A 23,138-nucleotide genomic window follows, 5' to 3' on the forward strand; every position below is an offset into this window, starting at 1 on the left:
CTAAGCATAGCTGCTTGTAGGTTTTCTAAATGCCATTCACCTCTGACTGTCATGGTCTCGTTACCTTCTTTTGTCTAAACGGGGATTATTATTATTAGAGGCTTCTCTAAGTCTTCAAGAGGAAGTATCATGAGGTGTCATCAGAAATGTGATGAAATTCACTATTTCAGTATAGATGACCTGATCAGACCTCAGTGCATCTTGGGTGCGTTCACTCAGCTGAAGTTAGAGCTGACCACTGATCGGAGACAGATGTTAATGCAGGTGTGAACAGGTGTGAACAGGTGTGAACAGGGCCTGAGACAAGTAAAAAGAACAAACTAACAAACGTTTCATTTTATTCAGATAATGTATCCACAGATCACAGGTTAATACCAGGTGAAGTTAAAGTTTTAAGGATAGGTCCACATTTTTTTCTGTCTTAAAACAGTACTCATGCACATGCACACAGGAATATTGAAAACGCTTGCTGTAATCATTGCTACCTCAGATCCTACTCACATGCTTCCAGCGAGTCGTGGAGTCAGAATCCAGAAGCCACATTTCTAGAAAATGAAGTCAACAGCAACTGGGCATCATCCCCTTTTGGTCCTGAGGACTGAAATCAGAAAGCTTTAAAGTAGGAAGGACTAAAAGAGCACGTACAGCTGCCTTTGACTCAATGTCCCTCAAAATATTTTTAAAGGAAGGATTTAAGATGGACGGTAAAACTGTTTCTGCCTGATGAATTCTTGCTGTGAGTGGCACGTACTTATTCACTAGTTGTTTCCTGGCAGCTTAAAGAACATGGATTTATTAGAACGGGTTTTCTGATCTGTTACTGGCTGAGATCACAGTATAGATGTTTTTTTTTTTCCCACCAGTTGACATTGAGAGTTGATCATATTTTATTTACACTGTCACTTATACACATACCCGCACACACCAGTGTAAACCCCACCCCTGTATTGATTGTCATGTGTGACCTGCAGGGCTGCAGGGATTCTCCCTTTACATGTGTGTTTGTGTGGTTCCTGTGCAGCTGCAGGGACCCTGTAAAGCTCTGACGCAGGCACAGAGGCCTGTTATTGATGGTCACTCTATGGCCTTCAGAGACTCAGAAATCAATTCCTCTCCCAGACAAGCCTCTGGCTGTACCTGAGATGCATCTAAACCCTGTGACTGCCTCTTCAAATGCCCTTACAGGCTGCCTTAATGGCTTCAAAAGAGCCTCACTAACTGTATCTACTGACAAAGTGGGAAAACACTTTTAGTACTTTTTTTCTTGCGGGTTGCATCAAATTCTGGAGTGCTAAGCAAAATTCAAATCAAATTAATTCAAAATGTCAACACTTACAGCTGCTTAAGTATAGCATTTCTGTGTCTGCCCGGTACCTTAACAACCAGGAACTTTTTCACAAGAGCACCAGTGCAAATGCCTCTTCTGGATGCTGTCCTCATGTCAGCTCATCATTCAAAGACTAGACGCCAGTCCCACAGAGCTATTAGCACACAAGGAAGAGGGGAAGCATGCTATGATGAGAGAGTGTTCAGCACCAGCACAGTATCAGTGGGTTCAGTCACATCAATACACAACAACCAGTGTAAGCAGCACTCCCACTCTTTGGTATTTTCCTGACCTTGAAATTCCCTTTGCCCGTCTGTGTGCTCATGCGGGGTCCAGTGCAGAGTGTTCGCTGCACAGATGGGAAGAGAGTCACTAACGGTTACGAGGTTCATTCAAAGGCAAGGCAAGTTGTTGGTATTTTGGCTGAGACATTGCAGAACAGATTTGTTTCTGACTCCATTTCTCACTCCATTGCCCATCTGTTGAGTTTGTCAACAAGAGCAACATCATTTAGTTAAACACTTCTCAGCCAGCAGATGCATTAAATTGACATTTAAATGTTTAATGTGGTTAAATGCACAGTATGTAATTTGTGCTGCTAGGAGTCGCTAGATGTGCTAGATGTTTTTAGACATTTTAATGTGAAAAAGTTACAGATATTATCTGTAACAGGAACATTGGTAAGTCTGTATTAATCTTTAACTTATCAGCAAAGTTCTATTCTCCAAATGATCACTTTGTATAAACAAGTTTTTTTTGGACCAGCTCATATACTTAGAGGTAGTGATGCACCGATTGATCGGCCACCAATCATTATAAGCTGATTTTCATTAAAAATACGTGGTCAGTAGTTTAGAATTAATGCATCTAGTCATTGATCACCTTAAAACCGATCACCTGCGGTTGATACTCTGGTGTCTGCGGCTGAGAGAAGCGCTGTGTGCTGTGTAGTATAGTCCCGCCTCCCACAAGGTTCAATGCGTCGGCGAGCAACAGGTCACCAAAACAAAACATGTTAAAAAGAAAAATGATCGGTGTCGGCCGTGGATCGGCTTATCTCACTCATAGATGATCCGTATCAGTAAAAACGAAATTTGATCTGGGCATTCCTACATAGAGGGTCAGAACTGACTGACAGAACTGACTGACTGTTGATAGATAATTACCAGGGTAATAACTAATGAGCTGAGATAATTACAGTGAAGATTTGTGTCACTTAAGGTTTTTCTAGTAGCAGTTGTAAGGTGGGGCGCCCTGCTGGCTCAGCTGGTAGAGGGCATACCATAAAGGCTCGGTCCTCACAGCAGCGGCCTGGGTTAAGTTTGGCCCTAGGCCCTTTGCTGCATGTCATCTGCTCTCTCTCTCCTCAGCTCTCCTGTCTCTCTCTCTCACTGCAGCTAGAATAAAGGCCAAAATGCTCGAAAGAATAACTTGGTAAGGTGTGAGACTTTCTAGTCGCTGCAGGACGGAGGAAGACAAAGACATACAAATGTCCTCATGGATAATTGCTGTGCAGTGTAGCCAGAGTGATTTTAGTAAAAGCTGCAGGCAGGGAGGTAGATGTGCTTGATGCATGGCATGATAGTAATTATCATTTCTATTGGTAATGATAAAACTGCAACCACTAAGTTTAATTGATGATAGTTCATCAGATGAAGAAACATGAGCAGTCAGACTACTGAAAACTATCCTCCAGGTTCGACCAACTTATTTGGAAGAGAACATGAAGGTGAATACTAAAACTGTAACTCTGAGCGACTGTCCTGACTCCAGCTGTGTGCACACAACTTTCATGTTCATTGAGGGATCATTAATGACATTTCAGGTGCATTTGTTTTCATTTTAACCATTAAATACATTGGTTTAGATGATCTGGACAAACTGTCTGATCATCTGACTGCGTGTGTTTCTTCCCTATCTGACGTCACCATGTTCCCAGATCCCTGCAGTTACTTTGGTCAATACAATATTAAATACAAATACATTGTAATTCATATGCCCATAAAGCGACAAACAGCTTTCTGCAGGGGTTTGCGGAGATGAACTGACTTGGACTTACTAACTGATGCAGACAAGAAAAGACAAGTTTAAACAAGGCTCATAAAAAAAGAAAATGAGTCTGAATTAAAAGCTTATTTATAAAATATCTCAAAAAATGTATCATACACACAGTGACTGGTGAAGGTACTGTACCTGACACTGCATCTGTGGGAGGATTTTTCATATAAGAAAACCAGTGCCATATGGCAAGTGGCAACACTCACATAGAGACATAATACAGTAATAGTTGCCAACTTATAATGAGGAGAAAGTTAAAAAGGGTGAGAGACAGTAGAGACAGAGAAGAGAAGGAGAGAGAGAGAGGCAGGGTAGCTGGCTGAGAAGTCAAATTGCAGGATACTAAAAATAGCACAAAAAACTAGGGGAGCTCTAAAGTCATGTATCACCACAGCACCAAGTTCAAACAGTGAAACGATTCACTACTCACTATGACTATAATTATAAGCCACCGGGTTTTAGAGGCTAATTAGTGTTGTGTATCGTTGTAATGACTTCCCTTCAAATCTGCAGTCTGACTGACGTGATGTCGTTGTTGATTACAGAGGATTAGCATTAGATTGACGTGCTAAACATTTCAGTTTTGCTTGTCAATACTACTGACTAACAGGAATACAGACATATATAGCTTCATGATGATCACCAACTGTTCACCTGATTCATATTTTAATTCATATGTGCTGACAGTAAATGGGATATTAAAAAGCGGTTATATGTGATGATGGAAGATGCTGTCTGTCGACTGTGACAGCTTCGTACTGTAGGTATGATTACCTCACACTCTCACAAAGATGTAATTAGAATGCATCTGTGCCAGTGATACACACAAACACAAACACACACACACACACACACACACAGACATTCAGCTCATCAGCTTGTCAACTCGTCAACATGGATTCCAAATTTTCAGTTTGAGGGGGGGGGCAGTATTTAACCTTTGGCTTTGAGTTTGAGACAGCTGTGAAACAATCACCATTATACCAGGAAATACAAACCAGACGTTAAAGCCATTAAAGTACATGCAAAATGTAAGCCTTGTTTATTTTTACTGACATTGTGTGTGTTACTGTTTTTGATTGTGTTGTATGTCACACGCTGCTTCTATGGCTTGATTGCAGCGTGTGTGTGTGTGTGTGTGTGTGTGTGTGTGTGTGTGTCAGCCACGACCCTCCACGTTCTCGGTCAGCAAGGTGTTACAAAGCCGTAGTGAAATGGCCACTAAAAACACAACAAGAGGCACGACTGGATAAAGGTACTCTGTGTACACGAGAGCCAACACGAACAATCTGATCCATTAGCCCACGCTAGCATTGCTCCACAGCAATGTTGACTGTTAGCCAGCTAGCGATAGCAACATTTGCCAAACAAATTCATAAATTCATAATCATGTTTACTGCAGCCATCACTGATGAAAAGAGACATGTAACATCATGAACCATCAAGTTACTGACAGTTGTGAGTCACACTGCACCTTTAGCAGCTCATTCTCCTCTCAGTAAAGTACCAGTATTGGATCCAGGTTCAGAGGGAGAGAGATTCAGCCTTGGACTGATCCACTGGGACTACCCGCATGAATGACACTGACGGCGCCTGTAAAAACGTTTTGGATGTTTTAACAGTCCGCTGGCTGACCAGGATATGAGCTGGTAGTCCCCAGTAGTCTCTCCGCTCAGGAGAACCAAGCTGTTGCTGCAGACATCTTCTTGATATATTATTATGTGAAAACACAGACAACCCTGCCCAGCTTTACTCAGTGATGTATGATCTGAAGTAAAAGTCAGGGAAAATTGTGACACAGTTTATTCATGATGAAAGACTTCTGCTGCGCATCGGCACAATCAGATAAAAAGAGACGAGCGTTCACACCTGAGGCTCTTTGCCTTGGAAACGTTAGGAAGATCTGGGGGGGGGGGGGGGGGTGTTCTACAAACACACAGAACAGCTGTCGTCATTAACGTGTTTATTTATTGTTTATCCTGTCACAGGACTTCGTTATTAAAAAAAAGACATTTGATGGACATGTCAGTCAGCAGTGTGGGGGTCAGGTCTTTACAAAAACAATGTGAAAATGTCATTTTTACACATTCAGTGAGCAGCAGCCTAAGAAGCAGTAGTGACCTATCATAGTGAAACAACCCATTGTTCCACTAATGGCCCATTGGTGAGACCCTCACAGGCAGTGTGATGCTCAGCCCCCGCAAAACAGCCAGGCACACTTCTGGATGTGTGTGCCTGAAATTTGAACACAACACATTAAGCATTTTATTATTATCAAGGAAGTTTTTTTGGCCCTGATCCAGATCTTTGTCCTTCAATACTGGTGTTTTTTAATCTGATACTGATACATTGCGTTGCGGACACGGTCTGTTGCACCTTTATTCCACCTCACCATTCTGCTTAAAGGGTACGAACATGGAACTGGGGGGCAATGTTGTTCTGCCTGTAAGTGGAGGTGGGCACAGAGCCGGATCAACGTCTGTGTAAAAGAGAGAGCCGGCAATGGTGGGACAGGACGCTGTGTTCCACGTCACGCCTCTGGTTCCACGTCACGCCTCTGGTTCCAGAACGCTGGCATGCTCTCTGCTCACACAAGGGGATGGCTTATTAAGCAATATAATATATATATATATATATATATATATATATATATATATATATATATATATATATATCAGAAATAAAACAGTTTACAGATGGTACAGTGGTGTTAGAGAGTTCAGGTCCCTCCCTCACAAATTCTATTTGACAAGTGCTGATGCAACGTGCAGCAAGCACACAACCAACAACAGCCAAGTTTAATTTAAGCCTGCCGTCAAATTACTCACAGGATTACACATTAATTAGTGACAGCTGTTTGTCAGTATAACGAAAGCAAAAGCAAATGTTTCCTAAACTGCTTTACTAATGATTATCAGCTCCCTCACTCACTGCTGCAACCATATTTTCACATATTGTCACTCACATATGCAGCAGGATGCTGCACTCTAGAGACTAGCTGTAGTAAAGGAGGTGCACACTCCATCCAGTCCTATGTAGCCCCCCTCTTAACTCTCATTAAGTCCCTGTGGGAATCTAGTGCCCAATTTACTAATCCAGGTCCTCTCTGTCCTCTGTCTCTGGGTTGCTGTCCAATTCGGATTGCATTGGAGGATTGCAATGAAGTATTTAAACAGCGGAGTGTGGATGTCTTTCCTTTTCAAAATATTATATCTATGTTGTGTGAATCTGATTCGGATTGTGTTTCCCGTCTCACCAACATATTGTAACCCACATTGTTCACAAGAGGAGCTGCAACACTGGCTGATCCGATTTTGATCAGCAATATTTTAGTTGATACTGATCCATTCAAATATGTCCAGGCTGGCCTCAGGATTGGCTCAGGACATATCGCATGATTATATTTCTTACAAACAGTATTTACAAGAAATGAATGCAATATTGTAAAAGATTTCAACTCTACAATATATTGTAGAGTATATCCTACACTGGAAGTATCCAGTGTCAGTTGGGATTGGCTCCAGCGACACTAAAAGGATAAGAGGTATGTATAATGAGGTGAAGTTTATAAAAACCTTCTGCCCTGACAGAATAAATCAGAATCACCTCCGTTAGATACAGCCTGTTAATTTGGCTGATTTTGTGCCGCTGCAAATCATTATTTTATAATCCCGATACTGTCGGATGGAACCAGCATAAACAAGATAATGACAACAGCTGTGTAATCAGCTATATTTACATTTAAAATGACTGAGAACATTATCACAGATATCTTGGAGACAACTGGTGAAGGATTTAATAAAGACTGCTTTTTTTGGATCAGGACTGGTTTCAGAGGAGGAGCAGACCAGCAGCAGCAGCCTGGACAGCTTCAGGAGGAGACGGAGAGAGTTTTGTTTAACACACGACAGAAAATGATGAGAGAGACAGGCCGAACCGAAAGCTCTGACAAGAGGTGGGATCGCTGAATCCACAGACGTTAATTACACATAGGCACACAGCAGGTGAGAGCAGCATGTGAACTGTGGTACATGAAAAACCACGTTATCGACAGCAGATAAAGTCAGACGCACAGTCCAGGGCGGAGCTGCACATACATTTAAAATGAACAATGACTGAACAGCGAATTTGATTACAAGGATTTCTTGTGTCGTTGCGGCGTTATGCTATGCTAAGCAATGCTAATGGTAATTTATCTGTTTTTTGAGACCTCTGGGGGAGTTGAGGTCTGTTTTGGGGTAATTAAGCCCCTGGCTCCTCCTTTATTCTAACACTGGTTCATCACTCATCACATGCTGCATTATTAAACTTAATATCCCATATGACATTTCACATTTTACCACAGTTCCTCTGTCTGTTAAGATGCAGTAGGGAGGGGCTACTGTAAGCAATAAGTGATAAGATACAAAATGAATCCTTTTGATTAGTTTTTTTTTACATTAGATCTTGCAAAGGAAAGCTGAAATGAAATATAAATCCAGATCTTGAGAGGCTCTGGCTTCTGGCCCCTCTGTTTATCCAGACTGTTTTTTTTAATGCAGCTGAATTCATTATATAGTCACCATCTCCTGTATATGTCTGTGTGTTTTTGTTGTCAGACCGCTGAAGAAAGGGAGAAATAGCCTCAGTGATTTACTCGTGGCTCATTTCAAAATGTCACTCCCATGCTGCTGCGCTGTGGTGGAACACAGACACAGTTAAACCTTTGTTTAACTCTGTTTTAATGCAGCCGAAAATTTAGTTTCAATTATTTACATGTGTTTGTGTTTCGGGTGTCAGACACTGCAGTGGGTAAGACATAGAATAGATTTGGTCTCTGCCACGTCCGGTCGATAAAACGATAGCAGCATATGTAGCAGCTATAGACACTTCAATAGCAATAAGAAAATTGGTCAATAGAGAGTTTGATAGTTTCACGGTTGCATGAGCGATCCCCAAGCTTGCTTCCTCCCTGGCTCATTAACAGCCTATCCCTTGGTAATGTGTAACGAGTGACGAGTGAGAAAATAAGAGCAGCCGGTGAAGATGGTGAGATAATTGTTAACAAAAAGGACAGGTCAGCCCGCCAGTATGACCTGAACAACTTACACCCTTCGGAGAACACAACATGTCCTCCAGTTAGGGTCCAGTATTATATTGCATTTTGAAAAAGGACACTTCTAAAGAATATCTTGCCTTCTACACTAAGAAGCGAGATCATCCTGAACTGGATGATGTTTTTTGTCTCTTCTTGGGCAGTGCTTGTACACTTTGCAATCGACCCCACTAAGAGCTGGGGCTGAACTCGCTCCTTCACAACATCCTTGAGAGTAGGCTCCCTCTGATTAAAGTCCGTAGTTGGTGGAAGTGAGCTGATCAAGGCTCTGCAGTGGACCAGTTGTTTCATGAACCCAAATGGGTTTGCTAGGAAGCAGCTCTCTTTCTGGTTTCTGATCATACTCCTCTCCCTCCTCTTCCTTCAAAGACCCTCTGCCCTTTATGGACTCATCAGCCTCTTGCGGACCACACTCCTTAGCTCTGTGAGAGGTCCCCTCTCATCCTCGCTTGTCCCTTGAGCTGCCGGCCCAAGCAGTTTCAGTGGAGTGATAGGCCCTGAAAGCAGACTGCATGGTTGAAAAGATTACAGTTATATATATATATATATATATAATGGCTGAAAGCTGATTGAGACACAACATCTGAGAAGAATGTAAGGTTAGAGACTGGTCAATAATTGTTGAGAGACCCTGGATCAAGGTCAGCAGTTTTAAAGCTAGTGAGGACATTGCCAAATGTAAGTGATAAATTACCAATATAGAGAATGGGTATTGTATGTCCCAGAAACTGGCCAGAAATCTTTGGAAAGTTTAGGTAAAAGAAGTTCAAAGTAATATCCAATTTGAAGGTTAAATTGAAAATAGACTTTTAGATTAAGGCAAACCCCAACCTCGTTTAGTAGCCGGAGCAACATGGGTGTTGGTATACTTATGTTTAATGATCAAAGTTATGCTGATAATCAAATCATTTTTGTCCCTGATGTGAAACGTGACTTAAACCCTTGTCTGTATTTCTAGATAAAATAGCAGCACCCAGAAAAACCATCTGCCAACAAAACCAAATCCCTGCTTCACTACAGTGATGAGCCAGTGGTTCAGTGAAGTAAGCTGTAAGCTGTACATCAGTCAACAGCTCAGTGCACCTGTGTTCAGTAATGTTTGATCACTTTATTGTGAAAGCATGTCCACATAAACACAAACCTCTTCATTCATGTTTCAAACCACAATTATGCACAGCACATCTGCAGAATCACCGCAGCAGCCTCTGTGCTTATATTCATATCAAACTTGTCATTTCAGTTAATTATTCTACACATTTTCTACCACAAACCAACAGGCGTGTCAGATACTGATGCATTGAAAACAACTCACACAGCTTTCCACAGAAAACACCACTAATAACTCCCTCTGGATTATCCAACTACCACTATTATGCACCGAAAACACGATTACCATAGGAAAAGTGAGCTCAACTTTAAAAGTGACAAACATCCCAGAGAACAGTAAATTGTCTCTGAAGAAAACTCTGCACAGGACTCCGACACTGTCAGCACATCGTGACGGGGGAGAGCCCAGTGTTTCACAGCAGTGAATGTGATTGGCCATGATTGATACACCTCGTTATGAAAAAATAAGGTCTACAGCCATGCTATCAGTTCTGTGAAGCTGTGTTTAGACACTGGTGATTTGAGCTGAATGACACGGAGGGAACTTTGCCTTTTTAAAATCCCTGTGTGTATACCACGTTAACATAGGTGCATCAGAAAATGGCTGAACTTTATGAATAATATCTACACTTAGTGGACCGTTATAACAGTTATAGGTTGTCTTACTTTTTCTCCCTCTCGTACACCTTCTCTGTTCTTTTCACTTACTGTCTAAAATCATGTGCATATTGTACTTGAAATTGTGCTGGTAAGGTTACACAGCCCCACCCACTCCCTCATCTCTCTACATCCACACACACAGGCAGGTTTTGGGAGGTCAGGAATTAAGGTATTTACATGCCATCATGGTTTTTTCCTCCTGATACAGATGACTCTGATGGTGCTGATTGAATTTGAGTCACTGAAATAAACAATATGAATATCAGATAACTGTGCAAGTCCCACATTATGTTCATGACAACCCTTTTTGAATGTTTAATGCCCCAGGTTGTTTGTTCATTAATGCATGGTGTAGGTGTAGTGCTGCGAGAGTGCACTGGTACGACACTCTGTAAGTAAATGAAATCATTCAACACACAAACTACTTGTGTTCATTTGCCTGTATCATATATCACCTTAATGCCACTCTAACTACAACCTCCTACATCCATGGTATCATCTACTACTTTAGCAATGTTTGATCGTGTGGTCAGTTACAGTTGATGAATGTAAACTTGCCATTGGAGGAACATTGGTTACATAACCTGCAGCCCACAGCTGAGTTGTACCCACGACTACCTATTTTCCCACATGTTGAGAATTAAAATTGAACAGAGAACAGCGATGAGTCAGCAACGCTTGAGGTCTTTATCAATACAGGCAATAGATTCAGAGCTCGTCTGGACTTTAATGATGCGGGGGAGGAGGTTTTGAGGAGGAAGGCCAGAAAGAAGACCCTCACATGAAACAGGCTTTCTCTCATTATTATTCACACATTATGGACTTTCCTGATCGCAGGTATATATTTTTGTCTCCAAGGTGTTGTGATTATGCAATGAGAAGAAGGTGACATTGGTTGTTTTTGGAAAACATTTTACTACTATATCATTGTCTCTATAGCAGCATGTGTGACATGGTGGGAATCCTGTATGATACAGGTGTTTTTTGTTACAGGTCGTGATTCATGGCAGAATCTGAATCATAGACTGGTATGGATTGATATTGGAGGTGTGGTGCTATGTGCGACTGACATTCAGCCACACACTGTAGGTGAATGCATTGATATTGTTACTGCTGGCCCAGGAAAGTATTGTTGAAATAAAGCGGTGTTAATCCTGTATAACAGGAATATATCTACAGGGGTTGATATTGTTCTTCAGGTTGTGATCAGAGTAAATCCTGTAAAAGCTACATGTGCTTTCAACAGGTAGTAGCCTCCACTGAGAACCTGTAATTCAAAACCTGGACTGTGCAGGTGCGGAGCACTGATGGGGGGTAGGGGTGTGATCCTGAAACTTTTTAATCATTATCACAATTTTTGGGTCGTCTGGACAACGCTAATCCCCTCTAAAGCAATCTAGCCAAAGTTAGGTGCAGAAACTAGAGCTTTATTTCACATCAACCCACAAGGAAACATGCAGACAACTCAGTCTACCCGCCTACAGAGAAATGCCAACGGAGAAAGCCTGCTGGCACCAAACATCAAAGACACGTTGTCTCCAGGGAAACCACCCAAGAGTCTGTCGTAAAGAAATAGTTTGTGACCAGGAAAATCTCCAGCTTCAGTGCAAACTATTGCTGAGCACTGTTCTTCTTTTGCTCCACATTTCATCTCGGTGAGGATCAGATATTACATTTACCCTGTTTTAGTAGTTAGTAGTTAATCACTTCTTTATTCAGACGCAGTCATTGTCCCATTGTTTTCCTTTGCTGTGGACATCAGTGACCCATTGAATCTAGAAGCCACAGCTTCTGATATTAGACTGACTGAGACTTTAATAATTAATCAACGCATACCTATCAAATACATTCCTATTACAGTGGATTTTTAATTTAATTTAAACCGATGGGCAATTTTATCCATCAGGGCAGGGGCAGTGGTGAGCACTGTCTAGTTTGCTAGTTTGCATGATCTCCTCGTGCTTGTGTGGGTTTCCTCCAGGTATGTCGGCTTCCTCCCGCAGTCCGAAGTCATGCAAGTTAATTGGTGACTCTAAATTACCCGCCGGTGTGAATGTGAGCATGAATGGTTGTTTGTCTCTGCGTGTCAGCCCTGTGATAGACTGACGACGTGTCCGGGGTGAACCCTGCCCTCATCTAATATGACTTTTGATGCCCCCCGGAATGGCGCTATGACTAATGAATGAATGAATAAAATTGAATCTACAACTCAATAAAGTGTACATAAGAGGTCTGAATATTTTGTATATTATTTTGAAGCCACTGTAGTTCTATCTACCAGGTTATAATCTATCATTTCGATGTGGGACGTTTCTACAGCTAATTCTTTTCTAGTATATACGAGGGTCAGTTAATATATCAATATGTTGTGAGTTGAAAGCCTCACAATGAAGAATGTCTCTGCTGCGCTGTATTCAGCAAAGCCATTACAGAGCAGATTGGAAAAACAAAATCAATCTCTGTTGCAGAGCCAGGTTTTTTGTGGGTATAGACTCCTGCAGTAACTATGTTCTCATCACATCCACAGAATGTTTCTCCCACTCTCCACCTAAAGAACAAAATGGTAACTATACAAGGCAGTCAGCCTTCATTTTCATTTTCATTTGAAAAGCAGCATCCTGGTCGTTAAGGGGTTTAAGATGCTGATGTCCCGGGTTTAATCCCTTGTGGGGACCTTTGTTGTTTTGTTGCGTGTTGTCCCTCATCTCTCTCCTCATTACCTGTTCACTCTTCACTGTCTCAGTCTAATTAAGGCAAAAATGTCCTCCATTCTACAAAGTATACAACACATCAACCAAAACAGAGCTCCCCGGTGGCAACGTGTAGACACACAAGTCTTTAGTTAAGATGCAGAGTGCGAAGTGCAGTAAAGTATGTCACACACAGAGAGCACGGTGGTGGTGTGGACTGCACTGGGGCACACACCAAGACAGTTTGAGCTCAGGATCCTCTGTTATCCTCGGTTGTGCCGGGGGTCAACGATGGCGGGTCACACTGACTCCTTTCATCCCTCTGCTGGCTCCTCTCGCAGTCTCTCACCATCTGCTCCTTGTGTGCCTTTTAGAAATGGCCAGTTATTGACATCATTTACATTTCTTTCAAAGCATCTGTCGTTATTGGTCGCGTGAGGCTTGGTAAATCCGAATTAAAGCATGTCACACAATACCCTCCGGTGGACCGTGCTTCATAGACCTTACAAAATGTTTTTGGCTTTTCTTACCTTCATCCAAACTGGAGAAGAGTCATGCCAACAGTTTCAATTCTGATGGACTTGGATTGAAGCTCACACTGGTCTCCATCTCACTATTGGGGGTTTTTGGTTATAAAAAGCTCAGTAAATCTGACAGAATATGCAGTCAACCACAACTATATGTTCTCTCACCATTTGAATAATTCATGTGAGATTAATGAGACTGTAAATTCTCAAATAAAAAAAGATTCAGTACAATAATAGTAAAAGCAGCACAAACAAAGCCTGGGTAAAGGACTTTTAGGGGTGGGGAGATTACATTTACCTTTAATGGTAAATTCAACTTATATATTAACGTATATTTTCACTGCACAACTCTGTTGTTTTAAGTACAGCAAGAGTCACACTGTCTGTTTCTGTTTTTCTTTCTAACAGAAACTGTTTTTATTCACCAATTAATTCCAGTTTCTCATATTCTGCTGTTTTTGTTTTGCAATGCTGTTCAGCTGCTGTCAGTGTTAGTTAATACTTTATGTTTCAAATTTAAAGCCGACCAGGAAGAGAAAGAACTACGCTCCCTGAGCTGCTGGAAGGCTTTTAATGTGAAATACTTGTGCAGGAGGAGTTGAGTGTTATAACTGGTAGAAGCAATAAAAAAAAAGCGTAGAAAAGCAGACGGACACAAAAGCAACCGCAATAAAGAATAAAAGGAACAAAGACTAACGGACAAAACAAACAGGGGAATACAATATGAATTGAAGCTGGTGGGTCTGTAGTCGACAGGAGAAGGAAAACTAGAATCACCTCCTCGTGGTTGTTTCCTCCATCGGCCGGTCAGGTTTCAGGAAACATAGTCACAATCTCTCCTTCCTGAGTTACAGCATTGAGTAAAAGCCAGAGGTGTTTTTGCCGAACATCATGATGTCACAGTGAAGTTGACCTTTGACCTTTTGGATATAAAATGTTTATCCTTATAGACATTTAAGTTGAGTTAAATTGTGTCAATTAGTGTATGAACTTGTGAGTTATGGCCAAAATGTGTTTTGTGAGGTCACCGTTACTTTTGACCTTTGACCACAGAAATCCAATCAGTTCACCCTTGAATCCAAATGAATGTTTGTGTCAGTGACACCTGATCGGACATCACAGAACAGGTCCAGAGCACAGATATGACTGCTGTGCCAAAAGGGGAGTGGATCCCCGGGGGGCGGCAGAGTCCATTAAGAAACCTTATACCTTGCAGTTGTTTTATCAGGGTTAAGTTGTGAAAGCTGATGGCTCCGTGGGGAAACCCCCAGACTCTTAAGAGGGAGTTTGCTCAACCTGAACAGCATTCACAACATGACTCTTCTGTTGTGTTTCTGGGATTAGTGATGTGGGAATGTACATTACTCTGAATTTATAAAAACAGGTGGAAATGGAAGAAGAGCTGAGTTTGCATCGACAGAAAGTTAAAACATGTAAAAACAAACAGGAGGCTATAAAACAGGGAGAATAAAGGAAAATAAAGGCTTGTCTTTAATATAAGTCTGTCTCAACACAGGCCTGGTCGTGTCTCTTTACAGTAGATAAAGGGCACCAATTGAAAATGTACACTATGGTGAGCACTGGGAAGAAAGGCTCAGTTCATAGATGACTCACAAGAAATGACAAGCAAGCTGCACATCCGAGACTCTTTAATATTACCAGTATATACAGATCTCAGATTGCCTCTAAACTGGTGATGAAGTTTTTAAACAAACTGTCGTGTGATCTCAAGAATCTGTTTCGTCGCAAGCGTTTTGCTACACAAGAAGCAAACAGGAGATTTATCCGTATCAAAACGCTCTAATCCTCAAATTTCTTCTTAGCTCAGTGTCAATGTTTTTGAACACTTTACACACAATAGAATAGCACAGCGCCAGCAGCTCAGCTGGTTAATTGTGTACCACAGACAAAGTTGATCTTATTGTGCTGGAACTCTGATACTCGAACAACCACTGTTTTCAAAGTAGAACCATGAATGTGTTTTGACCCTGGTTCCTCTGGTCAAGAAGCATGTAAAGTGAAAATGATGCTTCAGGTTATTTGATGTGGGCTTGTATGAACAGTCAGTGTATTACCTGCAGGAGGTGTGGCTTGACGCGGGCCGGGGGGGGGGGGGAGAAGCTGAGCGATGTTCTGCTGTGGACGGCAGTGAGATGTAGACTTTATTTTGAATATTTTCACAAAGGGTCTAGGTTCTGTCTCAACATTGGGATACAACAAACCCTCAAAAACAAAGAGGACTTTTTAATGTTGTCAACCGTATGGTCTACTCTAGTAACATATGGTCCGTATTTACTCTAAGATCTGTATTTACTTGTATTTATATTTCAATAAAAACTATACACAGTGACAAATCAAAGACTAACAGAAAGTCACCTATATGAAATGACTTTTAATGGAAATGAAAACTTGCTCTGCATTGACCAGCTACAACAGTAAAATGCTGCTAATCCAGTATTAACAATCTAATAATGTGAGGCTGGTGACGTTAGGTAGCTAGCAGGTTTTCATTTTAAATCAATGCAACTGCTGGCTGGTTCATTTACGACCTATAACTTACACTGTGGGTGGTGAAAAAGCTCCTGATGTCTGTGTTTTGTTGGCATGATGTCTACAAAGTACAAAACGTGTGGGCATGGACAACATAGGAAAAGGGGTCATCTGAAATATTACATTTTCACCCATGTATGAGGTCTGGACTGACAGCAGTGATAACTGACTGCACACTGATCCACTCTCACCTCCTCTGTGTCTGAAAGTAAGTGTGGTATTTGTACGTGGCGTGAGCCTGCAGATGGTCTGGGACGGCACATTGGAATTATCTAACCGGGGATAATTCTGTTCCCCAAATATATTGGTAGAGACACGTCCCTACAGTCCATGTGCAAACTTCTCCCTTGATTTTCACTGATAGAAAACAGGTCAAACAGACCTTTCGTTTGGCACTACATTTTCTCAACTGTTGAACTACCATATCCCTACACATACGTGCACTTACACCAAGCTCTGCATTGTGCTGCAGATTAGCTGTTGGAGTTATAAAGGGCTGTTTGATGGCAAAACAAAACTGTAAAAATATTCAAGATATAGTGTATAGTTAAACTGATATTGTTTTTTTAGGTGGGCATGTTCTTATTTTTTCTGCCGTTCCCATCCACAGCAGTGCTCTGCTTCTGCCTGCACGTAACACACTGTCTATGGATGAGTAGCTCATACAACCCCACATCAAATAACCCAAACTATCACTGCTATAAACACTATCATGAAATCTGGGTGCACAGCTGTCCCGTAACTATTTCTTCATAGTCCGCTTTCAGTAAACACAAAATGTGACCTGTGCCTCTGTCTCATCAGACCCAGGAGTCCCTAAACCCCAACAACCTGGAGTACTGGATGGAGGACATATACACACCAGGCTACGACTCACTGCTCAAGAGGAAAGAGGCGGAGTTCAGAAGGGCTAAGGTGTGTAAGATCGGAGCACTGATCGCAGCCGCTACCTGCACTGTGATCCTGGTCATCGTTGTTCCTATTTGCACCATGAAATCATGAGAGTGCCAAGACGGAGCGGCTCTTCCTAGTGGATCGTAGACTGTCACTGACGTCCTTTTCTGTTTGTGGACTAGGTAAGTGTGCAGCAGACAGTATGAACATGCTGGGACTTGACTCTGTCAGTTTGATGTTTTTCGTTTTTAATGCAGTATTTACTTCTGGTGGTCTTTCTTGCTGATATAAAACTGGTTAGGACAGCTACTGTACAATAGAAATGAACTCAGCAATGCATAATATATACTGTATATCTATTGGTTTAACAGTTGTAGTCTATTGTATTGTCATAAACTGTGCGGGACATTTGGGAGCTCATTGATTTAATTGTCTTAAACAACAGCAGTTGATCCCTGAATTAAACTGGATTTGTTGATGTAGCCAACGTATGATATTTTTATTTTTCGTATGATTACTGTACAGTGTATTTTGATCAAAGTTATTTTTGATGAATTATCTTGGTTGAATGTGAGAATTTATCTTTATCAATAACAAGCAAGCATTTTAAGTAACACAATTTGTGCAACACATTTTTCTAAATAGAAGTATATTGAAGTGCTTTAGTTCGAATATAGATATACTCCTACCTAGAATGCAGACCCGGTGTGACTACACAGCCAAACTGAATGTATTGATAACGTTAGCCTACTTCCTTGGAAAGGTGTAAACTGAGAAGTCACTTGAATGTCGCTGTCCTCTCTTCATTTCTCTGAATTATAACCAGCCAACAGCACACACCGGCTCCTCTCTCCTTGGTCTTTTCTTTGCAAGTGAATACTTGAAGTTCTGCATGACTGTAGACTAGAGAGGCACAGCTCCCCACACTGCACAAACCAAACAGGAAAACATCCCTCTCTGAGCAGGTCTGTCCATCCATTCATTGCTGCAGTCTCCTAAAATGCCTTAAAGCACAAACACAAATATAACCCAACTAGCCCATCCAGTCCCTTGCCCAGCTTGTTGCCTGGCAACCCTTAGTTTAGCCTGAATAGAAAATAGTAACCCATATAGGCTGGTGTCTTTCTATATTTTTCTTATTGTGAACAAATCTCAGCAACGTGTTGTTATTCTCATCTCTGCCCTGTCTGTCACACATCCCCAAGGTCATTGTTTCCTACTGAACACGTAAATCTTTAAACTACAATCGCAAGTGTATGATTGATTTGGCATTGACCTGATTGACCATTGACCATTGAACTGAGTAGTTAAGGCACATACCGCATTGGTGCACATGCCTTGTGCAGTGGGTCCCTGGTTCGACTCCCGGTTGGCCGGACGCTTGGTGCATATCATTCCCCTCCTAAAATGCCCCAAAATAATTATATAATAATTCATTTTTAAAGAAGGCTCAGTAATGCGTGTATGTGGGACTGAGTCAAAAGACAACTCGTGATTTATGATAATAAAGGAACATGTCACCACACAGAGCAACTGTGGCTCACTGATGTGTTTTTAATTGTTTTTTGACAAAATGGACATTAAGATATATCCTGCTTTGGATACACACAATACTTGTTAGTAGGATCACTTTATTGTTAGTTTGGGATTGTAGAAAGAATTTGTTGACAATCAGAGGGATATAGCATGTCACCAGCCTTTGTCCATGTGACTGGAAACCAATGATATATCTTCCATACAGCTCAGTAAATCTTCTTTTGGCCTCTTCACTGTTTATTTGGTACATCTCTGTAATGTACTTGTAGTGTCACTTTGTTAGTGATGCTCTCATATTGGACTCCACTTTGTTTGAGAAAATGTACTAATATTCTGTTTCTCCCATTGTATGTAAATGGGACAAAATATTTAATGCACATTTCAGTATAATCCTTTGATCTTTATAACAATAAAGAAGTAAAGCATAGTGAATCCATATCCAACAGGATTAGTCTGGTTCCAGACACCTGACTCACCTTCAATATCTCTGATTGGCTCAGTGATTCTTGTAGGTCTGGTGTTGTGATTGGTTAGAGAAACAACTGACCAATCACAGCTTTGTAGGTGGGTTCAAAAGGGGGGATGTTATCTTCCTACACAGCTACAGTATCTACCAAACTACATGAATGAAAAGTGGTGCCACAAAAATGAGATAGAAATCTGTACAGGTTGTTGTACATCAACAGAAATAAATGGCTCATAAATGATGTTGCTCACTACTGAATGATTAGACCAAAACTAAAAATAACACATTTAATTTATTGAACTTGTCAGAACAATAAACACACACTTTTCTTAAAAAGGTAACTCCTGCCATCTTTTCAAACACGTTTTGAGTATTTATTGTTTTTAAAGTTTAAAGGTTTTGTGTTTTATACATTTTTACTGTATTATTATAATCAACCAGATTACATAACTCTTATAAAGGACGGCTTCAGTCTTTGGCATCATTTTATTGTCTCTCTTTTGTAATAAGAAAACTGGGTTTTTATGCGTTTTTCTGTCTTTCTACACAGTTGGTAGGAACAATATTGTGTAGTGATGCCACTGATTTAAATTTCTATTTAATTTCTATTTACAGTGTTCAGTGCCAGGAATGGCAATTCAAATATTTGCTTCTCTTTGAATAACTGTATATTGGTCTAACTACAGAGCTTGCTCAAAATGTTCCAGTTGGTCGTCTGAGGGGAGCCATGGCAGAACGCTCTGCTCCCATCAGACTATCAACAGTCACAAAATGAACTTGCATTGTACTTTAATTAGACTAATCTGTGTCCAAAGCAACGTGCTGTGATGACATCACTGATGACCGTTTATGTGGGTTAAAGTCTCAACAACAGCTCATCCACAAACCCTGGATCCTCAGCAATATACCCGCCATGTTTGATGTACTGTAGATCAGATGAGCGGTTGTTGAGAAAATCAAAGGACAGACAGAGATTTCTGAATTGTTTCTGATTGTTTCTTATTTTATCATCTGTCTGTATTAACTACATTAATGAATAACGCACTACCACTATAACACCACCTCCATAATGACCAGCGAGTGACAGCAGACAACCAGGCTGCTGATAAACCCGCATCTCATCACGACACAGCTAGTTTTTATTTCCCTCACCTGAGTGATACAGATCTAAACCTCTTAGTCTGTATGTCAGTGCAGTATTGAGGTTCTGCAGTTGACGTCACAACCTCTAGCAGCTGCCATACTGGTGACATGTTACTCTCAACGTTGCAACCATGTAAATGTATTAATACTGATTAATGCTGATTGCTAATGTTTGGATTATAAGCAATTCAAATAAGTGTCATTTGGGAGAAAACTACACAACACAATATATTTATATATATAAATCATGACTTGTGTATTTTTACAAGTTTACCGTAGACACTGAGGAGCAGAATTCAGATGTGTTGAAGAGCATGTAGAATGAGTTAGGAAAGATCGGCTCTTCTTCATGTATGAACTAGACAGAGCAAGTGAGGGTTGACTTCACACGCACTGATCCAAACTCAAGTGTGATTATGCTGAACAGAGCATTTGACTGGTGTTATGTCTATGTGAAGCCTGCAGAGAGTTTTGGGGTGTTTCCCCACAGTGTCGTTAACTAATTAAGAAAGAGATGAGGCTCATTATGTGGGATGAGCCTGAGCTTGTAAACAGATGAGAGGCCAGTGGTGTCAGTAGTCACACATTGTATTTATGCTTCAGTTCACCAAGCTAACAACCCAGAACTCACAGAGGTTGAGCCAAAGTTGCATGGCGGTACATACAGCTACTTTTGGGAATTACATCCACATTGGTCAACACTGTCTCTCACAATTAATGTCCAATGCCAACACTCCATGCCAATGCAGGAGGTAGTGTGCCATAACCACAGTCTTTTGTAACCTTAATCATACTGTAGTTGCATGTGCAGATATTGTAGAAAGAATTTTAATAAATAGATGCATTGGATGAAAAATATTTTCAGAATTATCCAGTGTTCTTTTCTGAAGATTGATTTTAGGCGTGTAATCACCTGAGCAGGGAGAGTATAGGCATCACATATATGTATTTCTCTTGTTTTCCTACTCTATTGCTGAAGGTCTTCAGAGATCAGATAAGACACATAGTGTAGCAAGTGGCATTATTCCCTGGTGCACTGCTTCTGCCTTTCATTATGGCGCCTGGTGCCTGATGATGACGTCACTGCAAGACCTCCATAGTGCATTTACACCCCAGCAAAGCTAAAGAAGAGGTTGTGGTGACTGAAGGGAAAATGCTGTGAAATGAAACCGATATACCCCCTGACAGATCCCTCTGCCTGAACCCCCCCAGCCTGGTTTCCTTTTTATTCAATAACTACAATGTCATTGTTCCGGAGATGAGTTTATTTTTCCATTCTTAATCACCCTGTACTTAATCATTTATTTTAGATTGTAAATCTAAACCATATCCATCCACTGTCTACAATGAAGAGAGATTCTGAAGCCAGCTGTGAGCAGACAGCCTCTGTTTCTCTGTCTCTTACTGTTAACTGTCCACTGCATTGGATCTGCCTTCAGCACAGGAAATGTGAGCTGCAGCCCACTGTAGGAGTCTGTAAATAGCTTCAGGTTAGAGGTGCATTGTGGGAGCAGGTGTTGACTGGAAGAATACTATAATAAAAACTTATTGTTCTGACTGTTAATGGTTCTGTCTTTTTTATGATGCTGTGTTTCATCTGGGATACCTGAGAATATTTCATCTTCCAATGGAGGATTTTATATTTAAGTATATTTACACCAAGTGGATTTTTATTAACTTTGGTAATGTGCTTACTCAAAAAAAAAAATAACAGGGAAATAAACCAATTGATTTATCATACAAAGTTATTGTGCTTATTCCATCGCTATTTCACACTATCGGTGACAGTTGGAGCCAGATGCAGACACAGGACATCAGCGTGTTGGAAAGATATTTATTATGTAAATAGCTGAATGGGGTTGAAGGGTGGTGAAGGGCGAGGGTGGAGGCAGGCTGGCTGTTAGGGGAGGAGGTGAAGACTGAGGTCTTCAGCTGATGCCATCTGTCTGAGATGAAGCCTGGCATATGAGGAGGCAGCGTGGGTTGGAGTTGTGGTCTGGCCTCGAGGGATCACTGAGGCACATGAACCAGGTTAGTAAGGAGCACGAGGGAAAACACAAGAGACGTCTCAAGTAAATACTTGGAGACCTAGAGAGCTGCTACCACCGAAGCAGGCTGAGCAATCATGCGAGGAGTGAAGGGTGAGCGGGAGTACTTGAGCAGTAAGAGATAAGTAGATTGCAGTCAGGTGTGCAGGACCGCCAGGAGAGGTAGCCACGCCCACAAGACACACACACATACACAGACACACAGGGGAGGAGGAGACAAGTGAGAACAGGAAAGACACGGAAACACCACATAGAAAGCATCAACTCCAGCCAGGACTGGAAGAGTCGTCCATCACAGTGGCAAATCTGGCAAGAAATCAAATAAGACAGCAGCAACACTTTCTCTCCACCTGAACTCTCATTGCAAAACAGCTACAATCCACTGGCTGTGAACAAAATGTCTGATAATATTACCTACGTTGAACCCAGGGACGTCAATCACACCACTAGCATCAAGGTTAATCCAAGAAATAGCCGCAAAACACCTGATAAAGCCAGACGCTATCTGATTGGGGACCCGACTGAAAATCTAACTATGGCTGACACATCTGTCAGAGAGCTAACGGGGCTGTTGCATATTCTCCTCTCTACACATTCAAGTAATATGAGGATTATAATCCATTTTGGGTCTTTTAGGAAAAGTTTTTCAGGAAAAGTCTCTCTTAGATCCTAAAAGACTTTTCCCTGTTGCTGGAGAAAGTGAGCAACTATCAGTCACAATGTATTCATCTCACACCCCATTCTAACTTTGGGCAAAGGACTCGAATCTCTCACAAGACTGCTTGGCCTAATTACATGGCTGACATCGGCGTACATCACCCACAGGGGCACTTCCTTAAACATACCAGCCTTCTTATTGTAGCAACTGCAGACCATCTGGTACCTGTCTCAGCCAATGCTCTGCCATGACCGATCCTCTTTCCTGTCACAGAACACTCACAGCTGAAATGAGCCATTTTTCCCGTCACATCATTGGCTAACAAATCCTGTATGGTTAATGATCTGGTGATTGACAAGAAAAAGAAACAGCACTACTG

The 23,138-nt window shown here is 41.3% G+C and overlaps 1 protein-coding gene across 1 annotated transcript in view; it reads left to right on the top strand.

The window, feature by feature from the left end:
* minar1 (membrane integral NOTCH2 associated receptor 1) overlaps positions 1 to 21,617 on the top strand; it is a 49,100-nt gene extending 27,483 nt beyond the window's left edge. The window contains exon 5 of the mRNA XM_056383241.1: positions 16,819 to 21,617. Coding sequence (XP_056239216.1) covers positions 16,819 to 17,016 — 198 coding nt within the window. The 3' untranslated portion in view covers positions 17,017 to 21,617. The remainder of the gene's footprint in view (positions 1 to 16,818) is intronic.
* The last annotated feature ends 1,521 nt before the right edge of the window (positions 21,618 to 23,138 follow it).

The sequence above is a fragment of the Seriola aureovittata genome, chromosome 1 (genome assembly GCF_021018895.1).
Source record: "Seriola aureovittata isolate HTS-2021-v1 ecotype China chromosome 1, ASM2101889v1, whole genome shotgun sequence".
In the NCBI taxonomy this organism is placed as follows: domain Eukaryota; kingdom Metazoa; phylum Chordata; class Actinopteri; order Carangiformes; family Carangidae; genus Seriola; species Seriola aureovittata.